General features: G+C 42.9%; 1 protein-coding gene across 2 annotated transcripts in view; it reads right to left on the minus strand.

Annotated features, from left to right (window-relative positions):
* PIK3C3 (phosphatidylinositol 3-kinase catalytic subunit type 3) overlaps positions 1-14,970 on the minus strand; it is a 105,365-nt gene that overhangs the window by 59,656 nt on the left and 30,739 nt on the right. For both annotated transcript variants that reach the window (XM_026713897.2, XM_087927554.1), the window contains 5 exons: positions 13,891-14,045; positions 9,946-10,036; positions 7,714-7,781; positions 4,394-4,499; positions 1,220-1,336 (listed from right to left, as the gene is read on the minus strand). In XM_026713897.2, the coding sequence (XP_026569682.1) occupies positions 1,220-1,336; positions 4,394-4,499; positions 7,714-7,781; positions 9,946-10,036; positions 13,891-14,045 (537 nt within the window). The remainder of the gene's footprint in view (positions 1-1,219; positions 1,337-4,393; positions 4,500-7,713; positions 7,782-9,945; positions 10,037-13,890; positions 14,046-14,970) is intronic.

A 14,970-nucleotide genomic window follows, 5' to 3' on the forward strand; every position in this document is an offset into this window, starting at 1 on the left:
GACCTCAGAAGTCTTCTAGTCTAATCTCCTGCTCAAATAGGAGACCCTATACAATTTCAGACAGATGGTTGTCCAATTTCTTCTTAAAAACTGCCAGGGGAGCATCTATGCAGGGGTAGGCTTCAAAAAAAATTAGCAACCAGTTCTCTGTCCAGTTGCTGGGTAGGCCTCCTACACCACTCTGGCCTGGGAGCAAAAACGGGCTATAGGGGGGCGTTTTCACCCTCCCCGGGTTCCGGAGGCTTTCCTTGAGCTTCCGGAAGAGTGAAAATGGCCCCGCTGGGCTCTGGAGGCTTTCCTGAGGCCGGATACGTCTTGCTTTTCTCCCTACCCGAGCCTCCACATTTACTTGCCATCCAAAATGGGCCTCGTGGGGGCTCCTGGGAAGGGAGAGTTGGGCGGGGCCAGCCAGCAGTGGGATTTGCCAGTTCGTCAAACTGGCCATAAAATTAGATACCGGTTCTCCTAAACCGGTGCGAAACGGTATCAGCCCACCTCTTTGACATCTGGAGACAAGTTGTTCCGCTGATTAATTGTTCTGACACACAACTGCTCAAGAGAATTTATCTTTAGGAACATACTCTTGTGATATGTATGACACTAATTATTTTATCCTCACGATACTGAGACAAGTCTGATTCACAATTCAAAGATTTATTTTTAAAAAAAAAAGTCTTTGCAAAGGCAGCCCTCCAAGTCCCGTCTCCTTGGTGATTGACTAGTGTCCTTCCAGATATTAAGATTCTGGAGATGTGTAATTTATCCCTTTTTGATCGTTTTTGGATCGGTCTAAAAATTGCACAAGATGCAGGGATATTTCCCTAAAGCGTACAATAGTATCTTACTCATTATTTTTTAATTGGAGGTGTATATACGATGTTCAGTATTTAATATACAGCTGAGACACTGAGAATGTTTATAACTTTCATTTCATTTCTTTTTCTTTGCTTTTTCACTGTGAAATTTACGGCATGCACTTGAACATGTCCAGGTTTGGGGTCTTTCATTCAATTTGAGTTGCTGAAATTCAGACTTTGGGTAACTTTGCTGGGGCCAAACTTAACAGAAGGGGGTTGTTAGCCAGATAAGAAGGCAGCAAATATGCTGGAAATATTTAATTGACTTTAGCTGATAATGGAACCAAGATTGCTTTCAGCCGGGTGCATCTCACTGGTGAAGTTGGTTCCTGGTCCATTGTTAATTGTCTGGACATCCTTACCTTTTTTTTCCTGTTTCCATTTTCACGGTGCACGGCTTTCATTACATGGACCAACCGATCTACAAAAGTCTGTTGAGCGGCCAACAAGGATCGCATCACCCGGACTGATTTGTCACCCTGGGTAAATCAGAAGGAAAAGAAAACCCTTTCTCTTTCTTTCTTTCTTTCTTTCTTTCTTTCTTTCTTTCTTTCTTTCTTTCTTTCTTTCTTTCTTTCTTTCTTTCTTTCACTCTTTCCTTCCTTCCTTCCAATATTTATTTATTTATTTATCTCCAATTTCTCTTCCTTCCTTCCTATATTTCTTTCTTTCTTTGTCTTTCTCTCTTTCTTTCTCTCCCATTTCCTTCCTTGCTTCCTCATTCACTCTCTCTTTTCTTTCTCTCTCTTTCTCTCCCATTTCCCTTCCTTCCTTCCTTCCTTCCTTCCTTCCTATATTTCTTTATCTTTCTTTTTCTCACATTTCCTTCCTTCCTTCCTTTCTTTCTTTTTCTTTCTCTCTCTTTTCTCTCTCTCACTTTCTCTCTCCTTCTCTTCCCTCCCTTCCTTCCTTCCTTCCTTCCTTCCTTCCTTCCTTCCTAATTATCTTTCATTTCTCTTTTTCTTTCTCTCCCTCCCTCCCCTTCCTCCCATTTCCTTCCTTCCTTCCCTTCCTTCCTTCCTTCCTTCCTTCCTTCCTTCCTTCCTTCCTTCTCTCCTCTTTTCTTCCCTTCCCTTCCCTCCCTCCCTTCCTCTGTTGGCTTTGAGCAATTTTTTCTAAGTAGATAACAAACTATGACATTCACTCCACAGAAATGTTTGTTCCTTCCCCCACTTACCCACTGACCCCTTCACTCCCCCCAATGTGTAATGCAATCAAAGCTCCCTATAGTAAGAAGGTGGCTGACTGACCTTCTAGCTTTTCCACAGCTTTGTCAATAACAATCATTCTAAAAGTGAACATGAGCCAATTTGCAGCTGAGAGAGGTGGGGGCGAGGCATTGTAGAATGGCAAGGAAATCCATGATAAATGAAAGACTAATAGAAGAAAATATTTGTAGTTCAAAGTTAAACTGTGGGGCCCTTGGTGCTCTCTGACCTTTGTTGATTTCTTGCAGACGTTTCATTACCCAACTGGGCAACATCATCAGTGCGAGAAGGGTATGGAGGACACTCTCCAAAAATGAAACAAAGAGACCAAAATACCTCCTTACCAGCAATCAGCACTCAGAAATGCAGATTAACACTAGGCCAACAATCAAGAAGTAAATAATACCTCAATCAAGCAACTACCAACTCAGATAAATGAGACAAGGAATGCATCACCTGGATGGATTTGATACCCTAGATAAATCAGGAGGCAAAAAAAGCTTTCTTTCTTTTCTTACCCTTTCCTTCCTTCCTTCCTTCCTTCTTTTTCTTTTTCTCATTATAAAAGATACAAATGATATTCCCCACAGTAGGACCCAGACTCTACCTGCCAATTTTATTGGCTTGAGATTCCTTCCTTCCTTCCCTCCTTATTTATTTTCTTTCTTTCTCTTCCTTTGTCTTTCTCTTTCTCTCTTTTTCTTTTTTTCTTTTTCTTTCCCTTCCTTCCTTCCTTCCTTCCTTCCTTCCTTCCTTCCTTATTTATTTATTTTCTTTCTCTTCCTTTGTCTTTCTCTTTCTTTTTTCTTTTTCTTTCTCTTCCTTTGTCTTTCTCTTTCTCTCTTTTTCTTTTTTCCTTCCTTCTTTCCTTCCTTCCTTCCTTCCTTCCTTCCTTCCTTCCTTCCTTCCTTCCTTCCTTCCTTCCTTCCTTCCTTCCTTCTTCTTGATCTAGGCTGTAAAACCAGACCATCCTCACCAACAACAGGACACACCACTTATATCTAAACAGAGAGCAAACTGCACTCCCTTCTCGCCTGATGAAGTCATCTAGTTGGATAATGAAACGTTTGCAAGGAAAGCACCCAGCTCAGACTCCACCAAGGACCAGTTGCAATCAGAATAGAACTGGAAGGAGCCCTTCAACACCCTGCTGAAGCAAGAAACCCTATCTCATTTCAGATAAATGTCTGCCCAGTCTCCAGTGGGATCCTCCAGTGATGGAGAGTGCCCACGACTTCTGGTGGCAAGCAGTTCCACTGGTTAATTGTCCTCACTGTTAGGAAGTTTCTTTTTAATTCCAGGTTGTTTCTCTCCTTGATTAGCTTCCATCCGTTGTGTAAATGAAGATTCAGGCCAAAAGTATTTCAAAAAGTTCAATCATGACAACTGGACCAAAGCTGGCCTGGATGATTGAATCTTCATTGACATATTGCTTTTCATTTTGGGGGAGAAACCAAAAGGGAGTTTGAATTTCTCCCCCTTCCCTGTAGTCTGTATCAGGGGTCACCAACCTTTTGGACCTCAGGGACCACCAAACTCATAATTTTAAATCCCACGGACCACTAATATGAATTTTGACTGACAATGGCTTGCTGACTTAGGTGGGAATGACTGTCTCCATATTCCAGAGCTGCAGAAGTCACAGGACTGGCCCTTTGGTCATCCCGGAGCAGCTCTTCCAATCCAGGACAGGCTGGTGCACCCGGATGGAGGAACAGCTGCTCCGGGATGACCAAAGGGCCAGTCCTGTGATTCCTGCAGCTCTGGAATATGGGACCGACTTTCCCACCAATGTCAGCAAGCCACCCCGCGGTGGATTTCCCTCCCCTGCCGTTGGTCTTACCTCCAGCTCATGTGGCTCTACTCAAGGTAAGGTTTGCGCTCAGCCAAAGGGTGGGGGCTAAACGGGTGGGCGGGCCATGTGTTCCTGTGCAGCCTGGATTGTTTTTTTTGGGGGGGGACATTTCTCTGCAGACCACCAAAATTTTCTCGCGGCCCACCAGCGGTCCCCAGTCCACCAGTTGGTGACCACTGGTCTATATGGCAAGAGTTGGTTCGTTCCAACAACTTGCCTCTACCCAAAATTTTCACTTTGATAGAAGAAGTTACTTGGATGAGTAACGAAGCCCCTCCGTTTTAATAAACATTGATCCAGTAGCCATGATTTAACCTTTTCGAGATTTCCAACCATTGTTTCTTGTCTTGCTTTCTGGTTCTTCGGAAAAACAAGTCATTCAACCCTGAAATATTCTCTTTCGTTTCTCACTTGTAGTTTTTTTTTTTCCAATGTCCCTATGACACAATGGGGGAAAAAATAATAATCCTTACCTTGAGGAGGGCTTGACTAAACCTACGCATGACGTTGAGGTACATTTCGTGTGTTTTGGGATCTCTCTGTTGTGTGTCTCGGTCTTCACACTCCACAATCACGTACCTTTCATGGGGACAAGAAGAAGCTGGGATGACTGGTGGAAAAAGAGCCGCAAAGGACCAGTTCAGGGAGAGAAGATAATGTCTACAGGCGGTCTTCAACTTACAACTTTAAACGGGGACTAGAATTTCGACTGTTAAGCAAGGCCGCTTGTTAAATGAGCCATGCCTGATTTTACAATTTATTTATTTTTTTTGCCCTGGTTCCTAAGCAGTTGTTAAGTGAATCCCATGGCCATTAAGTGAGTTTCGGAAGCTGCAACTGCCATAAATAAATGTCAGTTATCAAGTACTGTACCCAAAATTTTGGTCACATGACTTTGCTGTGATGGTTGTAAGCAAAGGACTGGCCGTAAGCCTGTTTTCTTTATCGATGCAATTGTAAAATTTGAAGAGTTGCTAAGTGAATGGTTGCAAGTCAGGAATTGCTTGTACGCGTCTACAGCTTCTCCTTCTGCATATGTAGAAAAACAGGTTAACAGAGTTGGAAGGGACCTTGTAGGACATCTAGTCCAACCCCCACCCAAGGAGACCCTATACCATTTCTGACAAAAAGCAGTCCAGAGTCTTCTTGAAAGTTTCCAGTGATGAAGCTCCCACAACTTCCAAAGACAACACCTGTTTCATTGGTTGATTGTTCTCACTGTCAGAAAATTTCTCCTTATTTCTAGGTGGAATCTCTCCTTGGTCGGTTTTCATCCATTGTTCCTTGTCTGGCCTTCAGGTGCCTTAGAAAATAGCTTGACCCCTTCCTCTTTGTGGCAGCCCCTCAAATATTGGAAGACTGCTATCATGTCTCCCCTGGTCCTTCTCTTCACTAGACTTATAATGCCCAGTTCCTGCAACCGTTCTTCATATGTTTTAATTTCCAGTCCCCTAATCATCCTGGTTGCTCTTCTCTGTTCTTTTTCTAGAGTCTCAACATCTTTTTAGTGTAGTGACCAAAACTGGATGCAGTAATTCTAGGTGTGGTCTTACTAAGGCTTTATAGAGTGGGATTAGTACCTCACTTGATCTCGATTGTATCCCACTGTTGATGCAATTTAGGGTTTCATTAGCTTTTTTTGGGCTCCCGCTGCTCACTTTTAACTCATATTTAATTGGTATTATTAGATTCAAATCAATATATTTACTTAATAAAAGCTGGGCCAAGCTTCTGCACGGATATTGAGTAGCACAGAATTGACTTTCTGAAACAAAGTCAGATAAAATATCTCTTTTTCGCCCCCCCTCAGTTTGGTTGAGAATATTCCATAGAACCAATTCAGTTCTATATTTTGGAAAATTTCAGATTTTTCACTTGAAGATACAGATGGTCTTATGATCAAAATTGAGCCCAATATTTCTCTTCCTAAGTGAGACAGCTGTTAAGTGAATTTTGGCCCATTTTACGAATTTTCTTGCCAAGGCTGTTAAGTGGATCACTGCAATTGTTAAGTTAGGAATGCGATTGTTAAATCAATCTGACTTCCCCATTGACTTGTGCTTGTGTAGAGGGTTATAAAAGGGGATTACAGGACCCTGGGATACTGCGACCGTCATAAACACGAGTCAGTTGCCAAGCATGTGAAATTTGATCATGTGATCATGGAGATGCTGCAACGGTCGTAGGTGTTAAAAATGGTTGTAGGTCAGTTTTTCGAGTGGCGTTGTGATGCCAAATGGACACTAAATGAACTTGTGCAAGTCCTCCATGTCCCCCCCACCCCCAAGTTGGGTTAAATGTATGATTTTATAACATTATTTCCTTCCCATCTGAGAAGAAACAACAGTTTGGATTGCAAAATGAAACCGTCAGGATGTCAGGATTCCGTCAGTTAAATCATGAGCCTCATCCTCATCTATATTGAGATGATGGATGACCACGTACCCCTAGTGTGCCAAGTACTGAAAAAACTTCTAACAGCAAATCTGTACGTCAAGCTATCAAAATGCAAATTTCACCACAGACAGTTGGACTCCCTGGGATACAGAGTCTCAAATAAAGGCATAGAGATGGAGGCATGACCAATGCAGGAAACCCCCTCCGAGGGTTCACCAGAACAACTGGCAGCCACCTCCAACAGAACCCCAGAGGTCAGACAGATCCCCAGAGAATAACAGATAACAGATAATCAGAGTTGGAAGGGACCTTGTAGGTCATCTAGTCCAACCCCCTGCCTAAGCAGGAGACCCTATACTATTTCTGACAAATGGCAGTCTAATCTCTTCTTGAAAGTCTCAAGTGATGGTGCTCCCACAACCTCCGAAGGCAACATCTGTTCCATTGGTAGATTGTTCTCACTGTCAGAAAGTTTCTCCTTATTTCCAGGTTAAATCTCTCCTTGTTCAGTTTCTATCCATTATTCCTTGTCTGGCCTACAGGCGCTTGAGAAAATAGCTTGACCTTTTCCTCTCTGTGGCAGCCCCTTAAATATTGGAAGACTGCTATCCTGTCTCTCCTGATCCTTCTCTTTACTAGACTAGCCAAGCCCAGTTCCTGTAACTATAATATCAAGAGCTCGCTGAAGTATTCAGCGAGACGGAGTGTGACATCCTACCCCACCCCCATCGCGAAATAGTCTGCGTCATAGAAATCATCCCTGGGACAAAGTTACCAAAGCCCAAAATGTACGCCATGACACCCCGTGAAATGCAAGAAATGTGCAGATATATAGACAAAAACTTAAAAAGGGGTTTCATCGAACCAACCAAGCCACAAGTCGCAGCCCCTGTCCTGTTCAAAGAAAAAAAGATGGGACCATGAGGTTATGCGTTGATTTTAGAGCAATCAATGGACCGTGTGTAAACAACCTATATCCCCTCTCGCTCATGAAGGACACGTTATCCCACCTGGCCAAAGGGAAGGGTCCTGAAGTGAGCTGACAAGAGTAGAATGGATGTGGGACTGGGAACAAGCCAGAGCCCTAAAGCTCCTGTCACATGACTGACATTGTGGTAGTTCATAATTCTTTCCTACTTCTTTCTTACAAGAAAATGCAAGTGAATAACAGAATAACAGAGATGGACGGGACCTTGGAGGTCTTCTTGTCCAACCCCCTGCTCGAGCAGGAGATTCTGTGCCATTCCAGAAAAATGACTGTCCAGTCTCCGTTTAAACACTTCCACTGATGGACCACCCACAACTGATTAATAACAAGAAACTCCGTGTTTCTGAACTCTATTAAAATTGTACCTGGGACAATTTTCAGCACTGAGAAGTTCAAAAGCTTACTCACCAGTACAAATAGTTTGCCAGTGTGGAGTTCTTGCATGCTCGTGATATTAAGAATGTACAAAGGTCTTGCTGGAAGAAAAAAATAAAGGAGGCTTTTTTTAAAAAAAAGTCAGGAATTTGACAGATCTAAGATTTCAATCAGAATAGAGCTGGAAGGAACCTTGGAGGTCTTATAGCTCAACCTCCTATCATCCATCCGTCCATCCATCTATTTATCTATCTATCAGCTCTCTCTCTCGCTCTCTCGCTCTCTTTCTCTCATCTACAGTATCTATCTATCTATCTACCTACCTACCTATTATCTATCTATCATCTATCTACCTACCTACCTACTTGTTATCTATCTATCTATCTATCTATCTATCTATCTATCTATCTATCTATCTACCTACCTACCTACCTACCTATCTATTATCTATCTATATCTTTATCTATCTATCTATCTATCTATCTATCTATCTATCTATCTATCTATCATCCATCCATCCATCCATCCATCCATCCATCCATCTATCTATCTATCTATCTATCTATCTATCTATCTATCTATCTATCTATCTATCATCCTCTTCAGCGATCCATATCTGTATAAAAGCACAACAAAATTGCAATTTTTTAAAAAAATCTTCATTGCAGGTACTCTAGAGTTCAGCAAATAAACAATATGATGTTGTTAGTTGCCCAGAGTCTTGCTGAAATGAGTGACAAACGAATTAAATAAACAAACAAACAATGAATGAAAACCATGATTTTTTGTTTTCCTCCTGTCAAGCCTGATGTGAGCCTAGCTGAAGCCATCTTGGAGGCTTCAGGGTTGCCACACAGCAGTGGGAGTAGGGAAATAGTTAGAGGGGTTTTTGAAGCCAAAACAATAGAGTTTTCCTGTGGGAGCCAAGGACATTCTCACAGGTGGCTGGCCAGAAGAGGAGCAAGTAATCTAGCAACCGGCCAGCTTCTGGATTGGACAGTGTGACTAGTGACTTGGGGGGCGGGGAGGGGAAAACATTTACTTTTAATTAGGTGAAAGGCATGGGGAAACCTCAGAGTCGGTTTTCACCAGTTTGTGCCAATATGATATATCCAATAAAGTATTATTTGAGGAACATGAGTGCCTGGGAGTTTGTTTTTTGTGGGTACATCACTTGGAACCCTGATATCTTCATCAACTAAGCAGTGAAGAAGTTACAGGGAGTAACAGAACAACAGAGTTGGAAGGGACCCTGGGGATCATCTAGTTGTTGTGGTTTGCCGGCAGCAGGTGTGGATGGCTGAGGTCTCGGAGAGCGAGGACTCAGATGAGGTACCTGTGTGTGATGCAGGGATGGGGCCAGGACCATCAGGGAGTGGAGTGCTGCCTTTGGAGATTGTGGAGGCTGGCAGCAGTGATGAAAAGGACCCCGAGGAGCCTGTGCCCAGTGCGTGTGCATGCAGGGCCGCTCAAAGGAAAGAGCAGCTGCTGCAGCACGGGCAACTCAGGAGTAAGGCTACAAGGTAATGGCCCCTCCCTCAAGAGATAAAAGCCAGCTGAGAAACCGGAGTTCTTTGCAGGAAGCAAAGAAGGTTTTGCACTTCAAGTCCTTCTGGAAGTTCGGTCTATCCTGGTTTGTTTTCAGAGACTTTTGGCTTCAATTATTTCCTTGCAATTTAATCTAGTGTTCTTGGCAGCCTTGCACAACCTTGGCAAGGCTTGTTCTTATCTGGGACAATTAGTTTTAATTATGCTTTGCTGTGATTGAGCAGAATTTACAGAGACACATTAAAAAGGTTTTGCTTTTAACTATGTTTTGCGTTTGATTTGAACGAGGCTTGGGTCAGAACACTAGTCCAATTCCCTTGCTCAGGCAGGAAAAGCTTCTACCATTTCAGACAAATAGTTCTCTTCTTGATAATAATCTCTTCTTGAAAGCCTCCAGTGATGGAGCTTCCCATGAATTCCTGAGGCAAGCCGTTCCACTGATTCATTGTCCTTGCGGTCAGGAAATTTCTCCGTATTTCTAGGTTGCTTTCTCTCCTCAATGAGCTTCTGTCTGTTGGAATCAGACCACTCACACTTTATAAGGATGGTTTTAAAAAGAAAAAGGCCAGGCATGATTGTGGCCATCATTCTGAGTTTTTCAACACCTACCCAGATCCAGACACCTGCACACAATGCAGGCAAAAATACAAGAGGCTCTGCCCGTTTCCAAAGCTTATCCTTTCAAAGTTGACCTCAACTCTCGATTACTCTGCTCACCTCAAGGTTTTCATTCTCAGCCGATTCTTTCGTTTTTGCCGTTGGTAGCGGGGAAGAAATGAGGGGCAGTGGGCTGGTGATGATCTGTGAGCTGAGGAGAGGGGGAAAAAATAAGAGACATTTTTGATATACAATAATATAGGGAAAAAAAATCAGTGGGTCTCTGCTATAAGAAATGAAGACATAGAATGGGATGGCATGCTTTTCTGTGGTATAAGGGAACTAAATCGCAGGGCTATTTTAGAAGGCATTATATACGGGAGTCTTTATGGTTGAATTGGGAGAAAATTAAGAGACAATGTTATTTGAAAATCCCAGTCTGGTTATCAACTATTGAAGCTTTTTCTTATCCTATAACATACGAGAAGGAACAAACAGTTAGATATGGGGAAATATTGGATGAAAAGAGTGAACTTAAAACGATGCAAAATCTAGAAGAACAAGGTATAAGGATGAATTGGTTTTCATATGCGCAAATACACTCAAGGTATCTTAAAGATTCTAAAACAGAGGGATTTTATGATAAATTGACTGACTTAGATAGGATTTTGACAGGTACTGATGAAAAAGTGATCAAAAAATTATATAGTTATTTTCTGGAAATTAAACTAGAGGAAGAAATGAAGACATAGAATAACACATAAGACTTTGGAAATCTTCTAGTCTAACCCCCTGTTCAAGTAAGAGACCCTATATTGAACTGAATTAATATAATATACTGAATTTAACTCGTCAGAAAATAGGATTCAAATTTTACTGGAGATGTCTTTACAATGGATTCCTTGTCTTGGTATTGCAAGAATATTGTAGGCTCTGACTCATACAGTTTGGTCATGTCCTATCATGGCTTTGTTTTGGTTTCATGTTATAACTCATTTCAATATAGTATTAGAGAAGAGGTCTCCAAACCTGGCAACTTTAAGACTTGTTAAGACTATGCTGGCTGAAGAATTCTGGGAGCTGAAGTCCACAAGTCTTAAAGTTGCCAAGTTTGGGGACCCCTGTATTAGAGGAAAAAAACATCTTTATTTATATTTATTTATATCCTGCCTTTATTATTTTTAATAAACAACTTAATAAACAAGTTAATACCTAATCCTCCTACTTCATTTGATTTTCCCCACAATATCCCTATGAGGTAGATTGGGCTGAAAGAGTGTGATTGACCCAAAGTCACCCATCCAGTTTTCATGCCTAAGGCGGGACTAGAACTCACCATCTCCTAGTGATTGGCCCAAAGTCACTCAGCTGTCTTTCATGCCTAAGGCAGGACTAGAACTCACTGTCTCCCAATGATTGGCCCAAAGTCTCCCAGCTGTCTTTCATGCCTAAGGCAGGACTAGAACTCACTGTCTCCTGGTGATTGACCAAAAGTCACCAGCTGTCTTTCATGCCTAAGGCAGGACTAGAACTCACTGTCTCCTGGTGATTGACCCAAAGTCACCCATCTGGCTTTCATATCTTATGGTGGAACTAGAACTCACCATCTCTTGATGACTGGCTCAGGTTCCTGGACCAAACACCTAGAGACTGTGAGTTCTAGTCCTGTCTGACGTACAAAAATCACTGGATTACTTAGGGTCATTTGCACTTTCTCAAACCAACCTACCTCATAGGGTCATTCTTAGGAAAATAGGAGGCGGAAGGAGCATTTAAGTATGTTCACCTCCACCCCAAGTGTATAAAGTAATAAAAGCAGGATAAAATTCAAATCCAATGATAATAAATTCCCACAGCAAGCAAAGGAAGCAAATTAATCCATGTTCCTAAATGTATAAAGTACCATATATTTCACACTATAAGACACACTCCCCCCCACCCAAAAAAAGTGGGTGGAAATATCTGTGCATCTTATACAATGAATGTTGCTGAAGCACCATCCACCTGCCGGCCCCCCTCTTTTAGCCTCTGCCTCCCAGCCATCTGCCTCCTTGCAGCTTCAGCACAGCCTGATTAGCACAAGCAGCTGGTTAACGGTATTGGCACATTCCCATTGTTGGCCTCCGTGCGCCCCATTTTTGACTTCCGCGTGCTCCATTTTCAACCTCTGTGCGTCCCATTTTCAGCCCATTCCAGGCAGTAGTGAACGGGCCAAAAATGGGACACACAGAGGCCGAAAATGGGACGTGCGGAGGTGGTGATAGCAGCGGTGATTGGCAGTGTCGATCCCCGCAGCCTGGAACAGCTGATCGTTGGTATTCCGGGAGGCCGATCCAATCACCAATCAGTTGCTTGTGCCAATCAGGCTGTGCTAAAGTTGAAACAGGCTGTTTGCTGTTTACTGCAAGAAGGTAAATGGCTGGGAGGCAGATTTTTTTTTTCCCTTGCTTTCCTCCCCAAAAGCTAGGTGCACCTTATAATCTGGAGCATCTTTTAGTGTGAAAAAATATGGTATTTAAAAAACTCGAACACATTCGTGAATTTCCTTCTCCCTTCCCCTTCTTTGCGATTTTGCAATTACACGTATAGCAATTATCCCCACTGTCCTATGTGAACATACACACGTCTTCAATGATGAATGGTTTTTTTTTTTTAAAAAGTGTGAAATCAATTAGCCAACGCTTCGTGAACAAAATAAAATCTCCTTGGCTGGCGAGAATTGTTTTCGGCAAGGAAGGCAATGCCTCTTTTTATGATTTTGCCATTAACCTTCCAAACGTTTGCCTGCTGAAGAGGATTAATTATTAATTTAATAATTTTGATGTAAGCACATTTATTCAGAAGTAAGCACGCCAAACATGGTCCTGCTGGGTTGAATGGATGTTGCTTCCTACGAAGGAGATTTAAAAGAGCAAACTCTAAATATGAATACCATAATTGCTTTATAATTTCAAATGGCAGCAGATATGTTCTCATTAAGCACCCTAGGCTCAAATCTTTCCTTTACAAGGGAGCTGTTTAGCAAGGTTAGATATATTTGGGGATAATTAACCATGGTGCTCGATTAATGATAGCCTCAGAAAAGGTCATAAAATCAGGGAACTCTAATAGGTAACCGAAATTACAACCATCGTGACTTACAACCAGAGTGGGCAGGCTCCATTATGGTCACAACCTGAGAACTTCCTATTGTCATGCCCCTGTTGGAGACTGACTCCGAGGGAGAGGAGGAACAGCCGACAGGGAGTGGAAGTGTGGCTCCAAAGGTTGTTAGAGGAGGCTGGGGAAGGGCAGAGGCCGGCTGGGCAGTCAGAAGAACCAGGCCGATCCCCTCTGCATCCTAGGACACGCAGGGAGGAATGGAGAAGAAAACAACTTGGCTTACGAGAGAGGAAGCGGCCATGATCCCCCTCATTAATTGCAGCTGGGGAGAATAGTATATAAGAGAGACAGTTACAACACAGCGTTGCCAGAAGCAAAGCGAGTTTTATTTTGGGTTGAAGTTATCTCGGTCGGCGTCCTTCCAACATGCTGTACCTTGTTATCTCCTTGAAGTTGGTAATTACTTATCCTGGTCCGTTGTGGAAATTTCTTCATTGTAGTTTTTTTTTTTTTTTTTATTTCACCTCTATCTGCTCATTAAGTTCGGACTGTATTGCTTTCGTTTGAAGACTATTTTTGAGTATGTTTTATCTCCAACTGAGAATTATTGAACAGTGGAGCCAAATTGGAGGCATTAAAGGACACTTATTTATGTTTTTTGTTACATTTGTGTTACACTCCGGGTCATCCCAGGAAATATTTGCAACACTCAGGAGACCCTGAGGACACAGATAAACCTCAGAAATGCTTCAAGGACCCTCTAAAAGGAAGCAAATGACCAGCTGTCTGCAAGGAGTATAATATAAATCCTCCCATTCCCCACCATTCAGTCAGAGCTGAAGAAGCTTCTTGGATGAGAAGCGAAACATCTTCAAAGAAAAACCAAAAAGTCCAGTTGCCTCTTGAAAAAAGGCACCGTTGGGAGATCAGTATAAATGCTTCACGTTCAAATCTTTCACCTACCTCTCTATTTCAGGCGCAGTGACTCCAGATGTGGCCATACTCTCCGACACGGATCCTTGCGTTTCCTTTTTTGTGGGCTCCAACCCGCTCTTGATGTCATCAAAATTTTCGTATTTCAGAGCTTGGACAAGCTGCAGTAAATACATCAGCAGGTCCTGGGGGCAGAAAACAGAAGACGCAGGGAAATTCAATATAGGAATTTGATTATTATTATTTTTTTTTTACAACAAGGAAGGATCCAGAAAGGGTTGGGGGAGGGCTAGGAAAGGGAAAACAAAAAGAGAAAGAAGAATGGAAGGGGAAGAATCCTGTTGTGGACTGTCAGCTGCCGGCCCCTCCAGCAGCTGAATCAGAGGAGGAGGAGGCATGGGAGTCAGGGATGATGGGAGCCAGCGTCGAGGAAACCTGAGGGGGAAGAGGGAATAGAGCTGGCAGAGAGAGAGAGAGAGAGAGGGGCGGAGCCTGGGCTGTCTGTCAGCCCTCAGATGGAGAATCAACAGCCCCCAGATCTGGAGGTGGCTGATAAGGAGGAGGAGGAACAGCTGGGTCCAGTGCCTGATGCACAGATGCACAGAAGGCAGAGGAGAGGAGAGCAGTGGAAATCTATGGGCCGGTCCTTGGGATGGAAGAGCCATCGCTGCAGCAGGCAGAGATGAATAGGTGTGGCAGATAACTATTCACCTCCTTGGTGGTGTGTGTGTGTGTGTGTGTGTGTGTGTATAAGGGGGGGAGGGATGCCAGGATGCTGGAGCTCCTAATAAAGGTATCATTGATTTAATTACAGAGGGTTTGTTGTGTTTGGGAGCCGGGTCGGAACATATTCCATAACAACAATAATAGCAATATCATCATCATAATTGTCCTCATTCCTGCTATAAATTGAAGAGGTGGCTGGCTAAGGAATTCTGGGATTTGAAGTCCACAAGTCTTATAGTGGACAAGACCCCTGTTTTAAAGCATGTCCTTGCTTCCAAACAGCGGTCTCCAATCCTGGCGGCTTTAAAAATTTTGGACTTCAATTCCCAGAATTCCTCAGCCAGCCACCTCTTCAGGGAGAGGAGAATTCAGGGAGTTGATGTC

The sequence above is a fragment of the Pseudonaja textilis genome, chromosome 2 (assembly GCF_049901715.1).
Source record: "Pseudonaja textilis isolate UNSWEBS1 chromosome 2, rPseTex1.2, whole genome shotgun sequence".
Classification (NCBI taxonomy): domain Eukaryota; kingdom Metazoa; phylum Chordata; class Lepidosauria; order Squamata; family Elapidae; genus Pseudonaja; species Pseudonaja textilis.